An 18248-nucleotide genomic window follows, 5' to 3' on the forward strand; every position below is an offset into this window, starting at 1 on the left:
AAAATTCAAAGCCCTTACAGCTATCAGTGACTCAAGAAATATCCAGCAATCACTTCTTTCTGTTTTGTGTTAACAGTAACTAATATGAAACATTGCTTTCACCCACAAGATTGATTGTAAATCATTTACCTTTAAGGTCAAGTCCATGGGCAGAACAAAGGAGACAAATGCTGGAATCGCCCTTCCATCTATCACCTAGCAGTCTCTGTCTGACACCTCAGTCTCACTTCTATCTAGTGGCTATATTCCTTCTACATTGGTCCCAGTTTCTGTTCTTCGTAATTATTCAGCAACTCTTCCTAAAAATGTGCAAGGCTTAAATTGTGCATGGGTTAGCATATTACTTACCTGGCTCCTCCAAAGTATCCATCTTGTAATTTCCTTAAAGTTGACAGAACATAAGGATCCAAACTGGTGCCATTATCAACTGCAACATAAATATTGAATCCAATTGAAATGATAATAGTTGCCTTGGCATCGCAATCATAATTTACATTCAAGTGTCAAACCTTCTCATTTCCAACTAACAATGAGAAATTCTTTTCAGTTTCCAACTAGCTTCCCTTTTATAACCAGTGATTTTTACTAACTGGTTATTTCCACTGGAACTCTATGGAGCCATTGTGTTTACTTTTCCATTAGTTTATTCACTACTGCAATTATTTTAAAAGAAAATAAAACTTAACATAGCTAATCAAGTGTAAGTGTAATTTTATATCTGCATAAGAAAACATAAACATAAGTAATTTCAGAAAAGAAATTAAAACATGCTGAATAAATGATATTACAATACAATTAATCTATGTGCATTCATGGTTCATCAGTTGCGATATTCTTCCATGCAAGACAAAAATACTCCATAATGAACACCAGTTGTGACAAGAATACACATAGATTAAGATGTAGCTGGCCTGGGCTGGCACCAGTGGAATCAGCAGTTGGTCTGCCACCTGGCTTCAGGAGAGACAGAGATAAGGAAAACAATGGAGCAGCATTTGGAGATGTTAATGAAGGGGAAGGAGAGCTGTCAAGATCGGCTCCCCCTTTGAACCCTGAACTGTTTGAAGTGATGGACAGGCGATACCCCAGCAGGGGGATAAAAAGGGACAGGTTCGCTAAGGCAGGACACACACGACACCCGAGGTAACAATACCCTGGAAGCGGTGCATCTCTCACAAGTCAGTGGGAAGTATCGGGCCATAGACGCACAGGGTGGAAAGGCACGATCAGCGGGAACCTGGTGTGTGTCCACCCTTGCCTGGGTGCTGGGTTCACAGCAGAGAAACGATCGCATCTGGAAATGGAGGGGTCACGGTCGGTGACCTCAGATGACATCACAAAGGACTCGCCCGATAGCTGACTGCGAAGGTCTGTGTGGAAGCCTTGAATATTCATTCGTTTTTGCTCTCTCTCTCCTTCCCCCACACTGTCCATCTCCCATGGCAGCGATTACTGCGAACTGAACTGAACTAAATTGAACTGAACTTTGCGTCACTTTGAAACTGGTCACTTACCCCTAGACAACGATAGAGCTTGATTGATCCTGTTATCTGAATTCTGTGTACATGTATGTTTATCATTGCTGAACTGTTGCATTCATTATCCTTTTGATTAGAGTACTGTGTTGCTTGTTTCTTTAATAAAACTTTCTTAGTTCTAGTAATCCAGACTCCAACTGAGTGATCCATTTCTGCTAGTTTGGCAACCCAGTTACGGGGTACGTAACACAGTCAATAATCAAAAGAGATAGATATATGCCCTTTCATAAAAAATATAATTGACAAGTAACACAACTTTGTTAACTTAGAAAATTAATTATCATTTGTTTATCCAACTATGAATTACAAGAGATACCCTGCTTTCCAATGGCCAATTAGGAGCTTTGGTTCAATGAACCAGTTCTGCAATTCTTTCCAACTGAAATGCATTTTATCAGTTCCAGATTTTAGCTCTAAAGCTCTTACAGTCAAATCATTACCAAACATTAATTGGCTCAAAAATTAAGAACGATGCCTGCAAGGTACCTATGGAACAAACACAGGCCAGCTAACAAAATTAACAAATTTAAATGATTGTGGGATTTTATTAAAAAGTTAGAAACATTTTCAATCCTATAGAAATTATATTCTTGACTTACTGAGCATGGACTGTAAAATTGGAAATGTTACAGTGGGCCGCCCAGTCTTTCTCCAGCAACGACACAAAAATGATAACTCTGTTCGAAGCATTTCGACGATCATTCGATTATCAAGAGCAAGATAGAACTGCTGCTGATCAACAAACTGTAAATACACAAATTTTGTTAAATCGTTAGGCAATTGCTAATTATTAAAAGAACAGAAGGGAAATTAGTACCCAACTTTCACTGAGCAATTCCAGTGCAGAATATATCGAGTATGAAAAACGAGACAGAAATGTTTAGAGGGGCAACTAAACTAGTGTAAAGGAGACTATGTTATTTATACAAATTTTCAGAAGGTAATCAGGGAAAGATTCATACCAACTGAATGATGGGCCAGAACTGCAAACTACGCTTGAAATTCATGTTCCTAAGTAACAATTAGGAATGTAGATGAAGGAGACCAAGGCTACGTCTACACTACGTCGGATAATTTTGAAAACACCGGTTTCGAGTAAAAACGACAGGCGTCCACACTAAGCGTTTTTCAAAATATCTCCGTCCACATTAGACGGATATTTGGGCAAATCTCCTCCTACTGGGCATGCGCAGGACACACAGAAAACAAGCGAAGAGGAAACGATATACTTCGTGCGCGTTTGTCCAGTTACAGAGTAGAAAAACTTTAAAGGAATTGCTCTTGGCTCTCGCACAGGAGGACTTAAAACTTAAAAAAAACAAATACTGGAGCGTATGGAGGCAACCGACAGGGAGTTCACGGACAGTATGACCCAGCTGACGACGAACATTGAAAAACTAACTCTGTTACATTAATAAAGCACCTTGTTAAATGTATAAAACGTCTGCATCAGCGTTATCTTGTATTTCCATACAATGTTACATTAGGCTGTTACACATCTATTGTCAGAGAAGTACTTTCATAAATAGGTAAACCACCTTCATACAAGCAAGGACAGAAAACAGGGCGAAGTGAGTATACTTATTTATTCAGTAAGCTATGGGTCAACTGGCTTCAGTCTCGTCCGTCTGTTCTGAAATTGTTAGGTGATGGCGTTCAAGAAAACAACGAACATCTGTTTTGGCACGTCATGACAGCGTTTTTAAATAGTCAAGAAAAGCTCACTTTACAATTTAACTCTCAGGCCACTCACACCGACTGCGCATTATAACAGCTTGCGCAGTACCAAGCAGAAGCAAAAAAAAGCATTGTTGTTGTGGTGTTGTCATGACAGCGTTTTAAAATCTCTCCGGTTACCCCGTACACACTACCCCAGATATTAAGCGTTTTCAGATTTATTCACTCTGGAGAGTGTTTTCGAAAATCTTCGTTTTTGGGGGCTGAAAACGCCGGCTCAGTGTGGACAGGAGGGCAAAACGAAGAGAAAAAGCTTCGTTTTCAAAATTATCCGGCGAAGTGTGGACGTACCCCAAGTCTAGAGGCAATGGGCAGGGACATAAATTGGCACTAGCACCTCAGTAATGTATTTAACACCTCATTGATATATTTGTGTTACAGCCTCAAATGTTCAATTTATTTAACTATGACCTAAATGGATAGAGCCATATAATTTGATATGCTAGGCATTTTGAGGTAAAGGAGGAGGTAGTGTTGGGTCTCTTAAAGAGCATTAAAGTGGTTAAGTCCCCTGGGTATGATGGGATTAACCCCAGGATATTGGGAGAGACAAGAGAAGAGAATAGATGTCCTTCAAATCTAAAAGGAGATACTTTCATTAAAGAACAAATAAAACTTCTCAAATGGAATTGAAAATAAGGTTCATCTAACTTACCTGAGGAGTAAAAGCAAAGATCTCATCCCGTATAACATACAGCTTTGATGTGCCAAGAATACCCATGTGTCGATAAGGCCGACCACTCAATCCCAATCTTTTACTGCAACCTGTCAACAAAATTAGATCTACATGTCAGCTGTATTTTAAAGACTAAAGTCAGTAACTCTCAAACCTGGTACATTGTGTTCACTTTTGGTACAAGCACAAAAAAAAATGCACTGGAGAAGACATAGGGAGGACAACTGGAGAGATTACCGGACTAACTATTCAGATACAGTTTGGTGAGAAAAGCTTACTCTTGTTTGATTGTCTATGTGGGTTGGAGGAATTCCCCAAAGTATTTTTCCAGAAATAGCTGCATTTATTTTTCTACTGCATGGCAAGGGATTTCAATCTTCTATGTAGTTGCAACACTTCTATCTAATGATAGGTCTTGTTGCCTTTTTGTACTGCTTATATATCAACATTGGACATCTGTAATAAGAATTCACCACAGCGCTGGAGGCCAGTATGATTCCAGTATTGGGGATATTTTGGGGTATTATTCCAATAAGGGGCACCTAGGTAGCATAGCAATTAGCACGATGCTATTACAGCTCAGAGTTAGAGGTCAATTGTGGCACTCTCTGTAAGCAACTTTGTACGTTCTTTCCCATATGCACGTTGATTTCCTCCGGGTGTCTCAGTTTCCTCCCAGTGGTTAGGAGGTTAAGTGGTCATTGTAAATTGTCCTGTGATTAGGCTGGGGTTAAATTGGTGGGCTGCTGAGTGGCCTGGCTCAAAGCGCTGGGATGGCCTGTTCCGCGCTTTATCGCCAAATGAAATAAAGATTGCTAATTCAGGAGGCAAATGGTTTGTTACACCTTCTTTACTGATTTATTGTTGAACATCAAGCATCTGAAATAGTCATGTCCCTTCTTCAGAATTGAGTTACGAGTTCATTAAGTGCAGCTAATGCTTCACAGAAAATCAGTAACATTCAGTAACCAAAGTTATCTTTGGATCATTGGAGCCTCTTCCAGGAAAGATGACCTGTACACAAGGACAGATTGGACCTGAAATGGGGTGGGATTAATATCCTAGTGGGAAGGTTTACTAGTACTGCACTGGAGGTAGTGGGGTAGGGGAAAGTTTAAACTAAAGTTGCAGGACGGGAACCAGAGTGCCAGAACAGATAGTGGAGTGGTTATGGAGTTGAGCCTAATACAACGTCAGGAATCAAAAGGTTGAGTATGGTAGGACTAATGTTCTGAGCTGCATATACTTCAATGCAAGGAGTATTGTAGGAAAGATGGATGATCTTAAGGCATGAGTCTGCACATGGATTTTTGACATTGTAGCCACTAGTGAGACTCGCTCGCAGGTGGCTGTCTCACTAGTGAGACAGCTCGATGTTCCGGAATTCCGTTGTTATAGATGTGACAGAGTGGGTGAGATTAAAGGGGGAGGGTAGCATTACCAGTCAGGGAAAATGTCATGGCAGTGCTCAGTCAGGACAGACTGGACAGCTTGTCTAGTGAGGCTTTACGGATAGAACTGAGGAATAAGAAAGGTATGAGGTATGACCACGTTAACGGGATTATATTATAGATCATCCAACTGTCCACAGGACTTAGAGGAGGGAAATTTGTAGAGAGATTGCAGACTATTGCAAGAAACACAAGGTTCTGATTGTAGGTGATTGTAACTTTCCATATATTGACTCCCATATTGTAAAAGGGCTGGATGGGAAAGAGTCTGTGAAATATGTTCAGGAACGTTTCCTTAATTAGTACACAGAAGTCCCAACTAGAGAGCATGTAATACTAGATCTCCTATTGGGGAATGAACAGGGCAGGTGTCAGAAGTTTATGTAGGGGAACACTTTAAATCTAGTGACCATAATGCCATTAGTTTCAACGTAATTATGGAAAAGGATAAGTTTGGTCTTTGGGTTGAGATTATAAATTAGAAGGGATTTGGCAAGTGTGGATAGGTCATTTGCTGGCAAAGGTGTACTTCATAAATGGGAGGCCTTCAAAAGTGAAATTTTGAGAGTACAGAGTTTGTACATTCCTATCAGAATCAAAGAAAAGGATAACAAGCTTATGGAACCTTGGTTAAGAAAAAGAAGGAGGTGCATAGCAGGTGTCGGTACGCAGGAACAAATGAGGTTCCTGCAGGAAATGCACCAGGTAAATTTGGAGGCAGGGTGGAAGTTGGAGACAAAGTTGATGAAGTTGATTTAGGATAGATGCAAGAAGCAGTACCAATGCAGTCATTGATGTAGCATAGGAAGAGCTGGAGAGCAACGGCAGTGTAAGCTTGGAACATGGACTCTTCTATATAGCCAACAAAACGGCAGGCACAGCTGGGACCCATGCAAGTGCCCATGGCTACACCTTAGGTTTGAAGGAAGTGGGAGGAGCTGAAAGACTAATTATTGAGGGCAAGGACCAGTTCCGCCAGACGGAGGAGAGTGGTGGTGGAGGGGAACTGGTTGGGTCTATTGTCCAGAAAGAAGCAGAAGCAGAAATATAAGTATTTGGATAGACAGGGACTGAGTAGGGATAGTCAACGTGGTACTGTGTGTGGTAAATAGTGTCTAACCAATCTTGAAGCTTGCAGACGGATTTGGACTAGCTGGCAAAATGGGCTGAAAAATGGCAGATGACATTTAATGCAGATAATGTGTGAGCTGTTGCATTTGGAAGGACCAATAAGGGTAGATCTTACATGGTAAGCAGCAGGGCACTGAGGAGTACGGTAGCACAGAGGGATCTGGGAATACAGATCCAGAATTCTTGAAAGTGACATCACAGGGGAATAGGATTGCAAGAAAGCTTTTAACATATTGGCTTTCACAAATCAATGTATTGAGTACAGGATTTGGGATGTTATGTTGAAATCATATAAGACATTGGTGAGGCCTGATTTGGAGTATTGTGTGCAGTTTTGGTAACCTACTACAGGAAAGATATACATAAAATTAAAAGCGCGCAGAGAAAATTTTAAAGGATGGTGCCAGGACTTGAGGACCTGAGTTATAGGAAAAGGTGTGAAAGGTTAGGACTTTATTTCCTGGAATGTAGAAGATTGAGGGTCGATTTGACAGAGGTATACAAAATTATGAAGGGTAAATGCAAGCAGACATTTTCCACTTCAGCTGGAGGTCATGGGTTAAGGGTGAAAGGTGAAATGTTTAAGGGGAACTTCTTCACTCAGAGGGTGGCAAGAGTGCAAAATGAGCTGCCAATACAAGTGATGGCTGTGGGGTCAATTTCAGCACTTAAGAGAAATTTGGATAAGTACATGGGTGAGAGGATATGGAAGGCTGTATGCCAGGTGCAGGTCAGTGGAACTAAGCAGATTAATGGTTTGGCACAGACTATATGGGTCGAAGGGCCTGATCCTGTACTGTAGTGTTCTATTACTCTATGACTCTGACTTTATAACTCTCTTTACTTTATATTTTATTGTCGCCAAACAATTGACACTAGAGCATACAATCATCACAGCGATATTTGATTCTGCACTTCCCGCTCCCTGGAGTACAAATCAATAGTAAATATTAAAAATTTAAATTATAAATCATAAATAGAAAATAGAAAAGGGAAAGTAAGGTAGTGCAAAAAAAAACGAGAGGCAGGTCCGGATATTTGGAGGGTATGGCCCAGATCTGGATCAGGAACGGGTCAGAATCTCAAAGCAAAGCTGACAATTTCCACAAGCAATGCAAATAAAGGAACAGATTCGCTTACCTAGTCTTGTATAGATCTGAGAAAGAATACAAGCTGGCTGTACACGGATCGGTAAGACTTCTGATACAGTTTCAACGCAGATTCCATGCATCTCTAAAACCTCCTTTATTCCCATATTTTCTGCTATTATTGCCACTATTATAAACGGAAAATATATTACAGAAGGGAATAAAATATAGAAGATTTTCACCAATGTTCATGGAATTTAAACCTATCATCATTGAAGATAATCTTTAAGTGCATCTCAAATATAACTAACTTTCACCTTTCAAAACCCAGCTCCACGAATGGATCATCAAGAGAACCAAATGGCCTCTAATTTAATAATTTCACTTAGTTAATCTTAATAGCATTGGAATGATGCATGAGAGCCCAGGAAGGCAAAAATAGAATTTTATGATATTTCATTTTTGGTAGATTGACTGGTCCAGACATAATTAAATAATGAGCTGAAATCAAGCAGATTCTTCAGTATAACAGAAACTAGAATAAGCATTTGAGGTCTTCAATCCACAATACAGCTCACTGAGCTGATCTGTATCTTAATTCTATTTGCCATGGTAGCTTTACTAACAAAAAAAAAATCGATTGAAATTTTCAATTCATCTAATATCGAGCCTTCCTGGGGGAAAATTCTGCACTTTTTAATGCTCCTTGTAGGTGAGATTGTATTTACTAGCCTCACCTAATAGTGAATAAATTCTAATATAAACATTATGCCTCCTTATTCTAAATTCCTAGAATGGGGGAATTAGTTTCCCTGAGCCCAGCCGACCAAATTCCACTGATCATTCAAAAAAAAACTCAGTTACATTATTCACTTTATTAATGCTGCATTCTAAACCATTTGAACTAAAGACCAACATTCCACTTGCCTTGCTGAAAAACAGTCATTAGCAATTTGTATGAATAAATTCATAAATCTTTTAGTGTTTAGAAGCAGCGAAGCATTGTTACGATTGCCTCTTTCTTATTCCTAATCTATTAAAATAATTGTTGTCTTTCTTGAGTCTTCATTCTCTGCACTGAGTTCAAATTGCCTCACTTTAAGTTGGTCTATTCTCTCAATCTATCACTTTTCTTTGTGATTTTATTCAAATGGCCTCACAAATTTGATTTGAATAGTTATTCCAGGCCACTGAGATTTAAATTTGCTAGAATTTCTCTAAATCTTTTAATGCCTGTGGTAAACCATGTATATATGTTGTAACTCGGTTACCTGTCTGGACACATCCCTCTGCTGACTGCCCCTGTGGCTCCTCCCACAGAGTCCTGTATAAAGGTGTTCGCCTTGCCCCTCCCCCTCAGTCCGGGGGCAGACACTCACTGTGGAGGTCGTATTGTACAGCGAATAAAAGCCTTTCAGTATTTTACCAAACCTCAGTCTTTTGGAGTAATTGAAGGTGCTTCAATGCCTACATAAGGTAGTGGAATCAGCGCACTACATCAGGGAAAAAACCCCTCCCAACCATTGAGCACATCTACATGAAACATTGCTGTCGAAAAGCAGCATCCATCATCAAAGATCCTCACCACCTAGGCCATGCTCTTTTCTTGCTACTGCCATCAGGTAGAAGGTACAGCTGCCTTAAGACTATCACCATCAAGTGCAACATCAGTTAGTACCCCTTAACCATTAGGCTCTTGAACAAAAGTGGATAACTACACTAATTTAAGAGCTCTTTTATCTTGTTATTTCATGCTTGTTATTTATTGCCATTAATTTATTATCTGGATTTGCACATTTTGTTTACAGTTCCTGATTTTTAGATCCTGTTTAGTTACTGCTCTATAGATTTGCTAAGTACGCCCACAGAAAAAGAATCTTAGGGTTGTATGTGGTGACATGTATGTACTCCGAAAATCAATTTTACTTTGAACTTTATGCCATTTTCCTTCATTTATTAACTACTACCACTGTGGAGAATTATATGGAATTTGTAAGTGAACTGCACAAGAACCTGAAGGAAATAGGAGCAGGGATAGTCCCAGAAAAAGTCCACTTAGTTCCTCAAGTCTGCTTTACCATTCAAGTCTGCTCCACAACCCAGCTTCTCCTCTGTACTGGCCCTAAACTCCCCAATCTTTCCATACATTACCTCTTCTTCAAATATCTCCAATTATTTAACCTTAACAATCCAACAGGTTAGAGAATTCCAGAGATTTCTCCACCCTCTATGAGAAACTCAGCTGTATCTTAGTTTTAAAAGTTTGAAACTCTCTCACCAATGGGAACATCTTGACATGACATCCCAAATGGGATTTTATAAGCTTCAATAAGATCACCCTCATTCTTCTAAACCAATGCAGACCTAACTTTTTTAGCTACTTGTACTTGTTGCAGGAATTAGGCCAGTGAATCTCTTCTGATCTGCCTATAAAGCTAGTAACTTTCTTACACAAGAGAACCAAAACTGTGCACAGTACTACTCACAAAAAACGCTGGTGAACGCAGCAGTTTTTGTGTGTGTTGCTTGAATTTCCAGCATCTGCAGATTTCCTTGTGTCTGCACAGTACTACTGGTTTGCCCCTACCAACATCCTGGATAACTGTAATAATACTTCTCTAAAACAATTCAAGTCTTGATACAATTCAAATTCTGCTGTAGGCACATTTTGTTGTTTAATTATTAAAAGAGTTTTGAATTAAGTTGAATTCTAAGGAATTATCACTGAACAGTTGTACTGTCCATGTAATCAGTTTACTGATGATCTGTTATGCCTTGGGCCAATGATAATTTGAACTACTTTCTAAGGTCAAGCCACTGGAGTGAAGGATGGTTAAGTGAGATTTATCCCTTTGAATTCAGTTTTCTCAGGATTCTTGGTACAGTATTTAGCCATAAATTACCAACCCTTGACCCTGCTCTCTCCTACGTATTCAACGAAATGAAAAGAGACCTCTGTCCTCGAGAAGAGAATATATGATCAAAGTAATTTTTTTTAAACTGGCATGCATCCAATAAATATTATATCCTCAAAACATCTTAAAGAACTTTAAACCAATTAAGCCTGTTTATTTCTTGTTCAAAGTAGATTTATTATCAAAGTACATAAATGTCAACAAATATAATCCTAAGATACATTTTCTCATGGACAGACACAGTAGATACAAAGAAACACTGAAGAATTAATAAATGATGTTCTCAGGGAAATGTATGGCAGATATGTGGCAAATGCTCGGAATATTTGTGTGGCATTCCGCATAGGTATGTTCCAGTGAGAAAGGGAAAGGATGGTAGGGTACAGTAACCGTGGTGTACAAAGGCTGTTGAAAATCTAGTCAAGAAGAAAAGAAAAGCTTACAAAAGGTTCAAAAAACTAGGTAATGATAGAGATCTAGAAGATTATAAGGCTAGTAGGAAGGAGTTTAAGAATGAAATTAGGAGAGCCAGAAGGAACCATGAGAAGGCCTTGGTGAGCATTCTACAAGTATATGAACAGCAAGAGGATAAGGCATGAGAGAAAAGGACCAATCAATTGTGACATTAGAAAAGTGTGTATGAAACTGGAGGAGATAGCAGAGGTACTTAATGAATACTTTGCTTCAGTATTCACTACGGAAAAGGATCTTGGCGATTATAGGTGCAGACACAAGGAAATCTGCAGATGCTGGAAATTCAAGCAACACACACAAAAAATGCTTGTGAACACAGCAGGCCAGGCAGCATCTATAGGAGGAGAAGATGGCGACGCAACGCAGCGCGTGCGGCCGTTCTGAATGATATCGATATGTGTTAACTAGGGGGCCGTGCACAATCCTGATTTGATGGAGACAGCCGTGAGAAGCACAGAGGAACACCTGGAGAAACTTCTGAAATGCCCGCTTCGCTGCCGCTGCTACTGTGCGATCGAGAATCTTCGGAGGGGGAGGACTTGAATCCTCAGCTTTGCCTATTGCCTGTTGCCAGGGTCGGGGTTGAAGCGCTTGGCAGAGATGGTGCTCGGTGCTCGGTGTCGGAGAGCTGGTTGGAGGCTCGGAGTTTTCGGATGAACTCGGAGTCAGACTGTGGTCAGATGCTTCCAGGATGCTGCATCGGCAAGTTTGTGGCGCTGGAGGTTCACCATCTGCGCGAGATGATGGGACTTTCGAGAGACTTTGAGACTTTTTCCCGTGCCATGGTCTGTTCTTTATCAAATTACGGTATTGCTTTACACTGTTGTAACTATATGTTATAATTATGTGTTTTTTGTCAGTTTTTCAGTCGGTTTGTCATGTGTTCTTGTGATATCATTCTGGAGAAACAATGTATCATTTCTTAATGCATGCATTACTAAATGACAATAAAAGAGGACTACATGTCCTCATAATCTAATCTAATCTAAGAGGTACAGTCGACGTTTCGGGCTGGGATCCTTCATCAGGACTAACTGAAAGAAGAGATGCTGCCTGGTCTACTGCGTTCATCAGCGTTTTTTGTGTGTGTTGGTGATCATAGGGATGACTTACAGTGGATTGAAAAGCTTGAGCATATAGACATTAAGAAAGAGGAAGTGCTGAAGCTTTTCGAAAGCATCAAGTTGGTTAAGTCTCCGGGACCAGACAAGATATACCCCAGGCTACTGTGGGAGGCGAGAGAAGAGATTGCTGAGCCTCTGGCAATGATCTTTGCATCATCAATGGGACAGGAGAGGATCAAGAGGATTGAAGGGTTGTGGATGTTGTTCCCTTATTCAAGAAAGGGAGTAGAGATAGCCCAGGAAATTATAGACCAGTGAGTCTTACTTCAGTGGTTGGTAAGTTGATGGAAAAGATCCTGAGAGGCAGGATTTATGAACATTTGGAGAGACATAATATGATTACAAATAGTCAGCATGGCTCTGTCAAAGGCAGGTCGTGCCTTACGAGCCTGATTGAATTTTCTGAGGATGTGACTAAACACATTGATGAAGGTAGAGCAGTAAATGTAGTGTATATGGATTTCAGCAAGGCATTTGATAAGGTACCCCATGCAAGGCTTATTGAGAAAGTAAGGAGGCATGGGATCCAAGGAGACATTGCTTTGTGGATCCAGAATTGGCTTGCCCACAGAAGGCAAAGATTGGTTGTAGATGGGTCATATTCTGCATGGAGGTCAGTGAGCAGTGTGTGCCTCAGGGATCTGTTCTGGGACCCCTTCTCTTCATGATTTTTATAAATGATCTGGATGAGGAAGTGGAGAGATGGGTTAGTAAATTTGCTGATGACACAAAAGTTGGGGGTGTTGTGGATAGTGTGGAGGGCTGTCAGAGGTTACAGTGGGACATAGATAGGATGCAAAACTGGGCTGAGAAGTGGCAGATGGAGTTCAACCCAGGTAAGTGTGAGGTGGTTCATTTTGGTAGGTCAAATATGATGGTAGAATGTAGTATTAATGGTAAGACTCTTGGCGGTATGGAGGATCAGAGGGATCTTGGGGTCCGAGTCCATAGGACACTCAAAGCTGCTGAGCAGGTTGACTGTGTGGTTAAGGCGGCATACGGTGCATTGGCCTTCATCAATCCTGGGAATGAGTTTAAGAGCCGACAGGCAATGTTACAGCTATATATGACCCTGGTCAGACTCCACCTGAAGTACTGTGCTCAGTTCTGGTCACCTTACTACAGGAAGGATATGGAAACTATAGAAAGGGTGCAGAGGAGATTTACAAGGATGTTGCCTGGATTGGGGATCACGCCTTATGAAAACAGGTTGAGTGAACTCAGCCTTTTCTCCTTGGAGCGGTAGAGGATGAAAGGTGACCTGATAGAGGTGTAGAAGATGATGAGAGGCATTGATCGTGTGGATAGTCAGAGGCTTTTTCCCAGGGCTGAAATGGCTAACATGAGAGGGCACAGTTTTAAGGTGCTTGGAAGTAGGTACAGAGGAGATGGCAGGTGTAAGTTGTTTTTTTTTTACGCAGAGAGTGGTGAGTGCATGGAATGGGCTGCTGGCGACAGTGGTGGAGTCGGATACGACAGGGTCTTTTAAGAGAGCCCTGGATGGGTACATGGAGCTTAGAAAATTTGAGGGCTATGGGAACCTTAGGTAACTTCTAAAGTAAGTACATGTTTGGCACAGCATTGTGGGCCAAAGGGCCTGTACTGTACTGTAGGTTTTCTACGTTTCTAAAACCCGCACACATCAAGCCAGACAAAAAAAAACAATGTACAAAAGACAACAAACTGTACAAATACAAAAAATAACCCCAAAATAATAAGAATAAATAAGGAATAAATATCAAGAACATGGGATGAATAGTTCTTGAAAGCGAGTTCAAAGATTGTGAGAATAGTTCAGAATAGGAGTAAGTGAAGTTGAGTGAAGTAATCTCTTCTGGTTCAACAGCCTGATGGTTGAGGGATAATAACTGTTCCTGAACCTGGTGGTGTACAGATCTAAGGCCCCATACCGCCTTCCTGACGGCAGAAATGAGAAGAGAGCATTGCCTGGGGTCCTTGATGATGGATGCTGCTTTCTTGTAACACTGCTCCTTGTAGGTGTGCTCAATCGTGGGGAGCGCCTTCTCATGATGGACTGGGCTGTATCCACTACTTTTCGTAGGCTTTCCCATTCAAGGCTGATGTTTCCATACCAGAATGTGATGCAACCAGTCAGTATACTCTCCACTGCACATCTATAGAAGTCTGTCAAAGTTTTAGATGACATTCTGAATTTCGTAAACTTCTGGAAAAAGTAGAGTCGTTGCCACGCTTTCTTTGTTATGTGCAGGGCACAGGACAGATCCTCTGAAGTGATAAACCCCAAGAGATTTGAAGTTACTAACTTCTCCAACTCTGATCCTCCAATGAGAATTGGCTCATGGACCTCCAGTTTCCTCCTTCTGTAAGTCAATAATCAGCTCCTTGGTCTCGCTGACATTGAATGAGAGGCTGATGTTGAGGAACCACTCAGCCAGACTTTGAATCTCCCTCCTATATGCTAATTCATCACCACCTTTGATTCAGCCAACAGTAGTGGTGTTGTCAGCAAACTTAAACATGACATTGGAGTCGTGCTTAGCCTCACAGTCTTAAGTGTAAAGTGAGCAAGGCAGGAGGCCAAGTACACAGCCTCGTGGTTCATCTGTGCTAATGGTGATTGGGGAGGAGGTATTACCGGCAATCTGAACTGACCGGGGTCTGCAAGTGAGGAAATCAAACAGTCAAGTTGCACAAGGAGGTGTTAAGGCCTAGGTCTTGGAGCCATGTGGATATCTAATCTACACACGCAACAAAATCCAACGACATTAATGACCTTTATTAGAGATGTCTGTATTGAGAAATTGATGTTTCTCAGGTTACCAGGGCAATTCCCTATTCATCTTTGAAAATGTGCAGTCCTTCATACCTGCCTAAAATGTCAGACATAACTAACTTTATTGTCTCAGATCAAATATGGTATCTCCACCAACAAAGCACATTTCAGAACTAGATTCACTTCAATGAAGAGGTAATTTATCTAGAAGCACTAAAACAAACCAGGATGATACATTAAACAAGAAGCTCATTGTATTGTGACTTTGACTATTTTATGATTTTCTTAGTTATTCTACTGCTGGAATCTATTTAGCTATTCTCGTGCTAGAGCCTACATAAATAAAGTGCAACAAGCATACTCAGACTTGAGTGAACAATAGGACTTCAAGAGCAATAAAAGTTGGCCAATCAGATTTACAGCAAGCTATTAAAACTGACAAGAAGCACAAAGGAAAAATGCACAAGAAAAAAAAACACCATTTCAGCAGAGCTGATTGCTGTCAAGCTTGGCCAGGTCATGAATATTATTTGGCAGTTATCATCCTGTCCTTGCACATTGTTATTTTCTCACTTCATAGCTAAGTATGGAGTGTTTCAATATTGGAGCACTTGAAAATGAATTTGTCAGCAAACATTCTCTGATGATAGATGATGAAATAGTTAAGACAACTGGGCCACAGACACAGCCAGGAAACTCTTAAAGAAAAGAGTTTCTTATTGTTGTTGGATTTCCTCTGAGAAAAATTTACCGTGAAGGATCTGAAGCAGGGCTACGAAAGGAGGAGAGTGGGGCATGGGGCTAGCAACCCCAATGCATAAAAACCAAGTCCTACAAAAATGCCAACAGAAGCTCCAAAGACCTTATACCTGGGAGAGGGAGGATCTTCAAAGATGCGCTACACCAACAGACAATTTGAAAGACTGGCCCGGGACAGACGACTCTGGTAAGCTGCTATCAATGGCCTGTGCCCCAGTATGGGTAATAGAAACATAGAAAATAGGTGCAGGAGTAGGCTATTTGGCACTTCGAGCCTGCACCGCCATTCAGTATGATCATGGCTGATCATCCAACTCAGAACCCTGTACCTGCCTTCTCTCCATACCCCCGATCCCTTTAGCCACAAGGGCCATATCTAACTCCCTCTTAAATATAGCCAATGAACTGGCCTCAACTGTTTCCTGTGGCAGAGAATTCCACAGATTCACCACTCTCTGTGTGAAGAAGTTTTTCCTCATCTCAGTCCTAAAAGGCTTCCCCTTTATCCTCAAACTGTGACCCCTCGTTCTGGATTTCCCAACATCGGGAACAATCTTCCTGCATCTAACTTGTCCAATCCCTTTAGGATTTTATACGTTTCAATAAGATTCCCCCATCAATCTTCTAAATTCCGGCGTGTATAAGCCTAGTCGATCTAGTCTTTCATCATATGAAAGTCATGCCATCCCAGGAATCAACCTGGTGAACCGTCTTTGTACTCCCTCCACAGCAAGAATGCCTTTCCTCAGATTAGGGGACCAAAACTGCACACAATACTCCAGCAACACACATCAAAGTTGCTGGTGAATGCAGCAGACCAGGCAGCATCTCTAGGAAGAGGTACAGTCGACATTTCAGACCGATTCCCTGGTCTCACCAAGGCCTTGTACAACTGCAGTAGTAACTCCCTGCTCCTGTACTTGAATCCTCTTGCTATGAATGCCAGCATACCATTCGCCTTTTTCACCGCCTGCTGTACCTGCATGCCCACTTTCAATGACTGGTGTATAATGACACTCAGGTCTCATTGCACCTCCCCTTTTCCTAATCGGCCACCATTCAAATAATAATCTGTTTTCCTGTTCTTGCCACCAAAGTGGATAACCTCACATTTATCCACATTAAATTGCATCTGCCATGAATTTGCCCACTCACCTAACCTATCCAAGTCACCCTGCATCCTCTTAGCATCCTCTTCACAGCTAACACTGCCGCCCAGCTTCGTGTCATCCGCAAACTTGGAGATGCTGCATTTAATTCCCTCGCCTAAGTCATTAATATACATTGTAAACAACTGGGGTCCCAGCACTGTGCCTTGCGGTACCCCACTAATCACTGCCTGCCATTCTGCTCAATACCCAGTCTAGAATGGCCTACTCTCTAGTTGGTTCCTCAACATGTTGGTTCAGAAAACCATGCCGCATACATTCCAAGAAATCCTCTTCCTCAGCACCCTTACCAATTTGGTTCACCCAATCTATATGTAGATTGAAGTCACCCATTATAACTGCTGTTCCTCTATTGCACGCATTTCTAATTTCCTGTGTAATGCCATCCCCAACCTCACTACTACTGTTAGGTGGCCTGTACACAACTTCCACCAGCGGTTTCTGCCCCTTAGTCTTATCCAGCTCTATCCATATCGATTCCACATCCTCCCGGCTAATGTCCTTCCTTTCTATTGCGTTAATCTCCTCTCTAACCAGCAATGCTACCCCACCTCCTTTTTGTTCATGTCTATCCCTCCTGAATATTGAATATCCCTGAATGTTGAGCTCCCATCCTTGGTCACCCTGGAGCCATGTCTCTGTGATCCCAACTATATCATATTCATTAATAACAATCTGCACTTTTAATTCATCCACCTTGTTACGAATGCTCCTTGCACTGACACACAAAGCCTTCAGGCTTGCTTTTACAACACTCTTAGGCCTTATACAATTATGTTGAAAAGTACACCTATAGAAGTTTTTGCGTTTATTTGCTGACATACCAAATCTCTTCAAACTCCCAATGAAGTATAGTCGCTGTCTTGCCTTCTTTATAACTGCATCGATAAGTTGGGACTGTGAATGCCCACAAGAAAATCAACCTCAGGTTAGTATATGATGACATATATGTAGTTTGATAACACATTTATTTTAAACTTTGGAATTCAATTCCTTACAGACCCTGTTTCACTCTTTTCTTTAACCCTTTGTATTGCACAAGTAAGCTGCTTTAGTGATGATAGATTAGATTAGATTATGAGGACACTCAGTCCTCGTTTATTGTCATTTAGAAATGCATGCATTAAAAAATGATACAACGTTCCTCCAGAATGATATCACAAAAAAAAACAGGACAAACCAAGACAAACTGACAAAACCACATAATTATAACAGATAGTTACAACAATGCAAAGCAATACCGTAATTTGATAAAGAGCAGACCATGGGCACGGTAAAAAAAGTCTCAAAGTCCCGATCAATGCATCATGTCATGCAGACAGTAGAAGGGAGAAACTCTCCCTGCCATGAACCTCCAAGCGCCGACAACTTGCCGATGCATTGCAAGCACCCGACCTCAGCTGACTCTGAGTCTGTCCGAAAACTTCGAGC

General features: G+C 41.1%; 1 protein-coding gene across 3 annotated transcripts in view; it reads right to left on the minus strand.

The window, feature by feature from the left end:
* phka1a (phosphorylase kinase, alpha 1a (muscle)) overlaps positions 1–18248 on the minus strand; it is a 158345-nt gene that overhangs the window by 59925 nt on the left and 80172 nt on the right. For all 3 annotated transcript variants that reach the window (XM_063060651.1, XM_063060650.1, XM_063060649.1), the window contains exons 14-17: positions 7674–7808; positions 3931–4040; positions 2138–2282; positions 349–427 (exon numbers count right to left, since the gene is read on the minus strand). In XM_063060651.1, the coding sequence (XP_062916721.1) occupies positions 349–427; positions 2138–2282; positions 3931–4040; positions 7674–7808 (469 nt within the window). The remainder of the gene's footprint in view (positions 1–348; positions 428–2137; positions 2283–3930; positions 4041–7673; positions 7809–18248) is intronic.

Source organism: Mobula hypostoma, chromosome 10 (assembly GCF_963921235.1).
Source record: "Mobula hypostoma chromosome 10, sMobHyp1.1, whole genome shotgun sequence".
NCBI lineage: Eukaryota > Metazoa > Chordata > Chondrichthyes > Myliobatiformes > Myliobatidae > Mobula > Mobula hypostoma.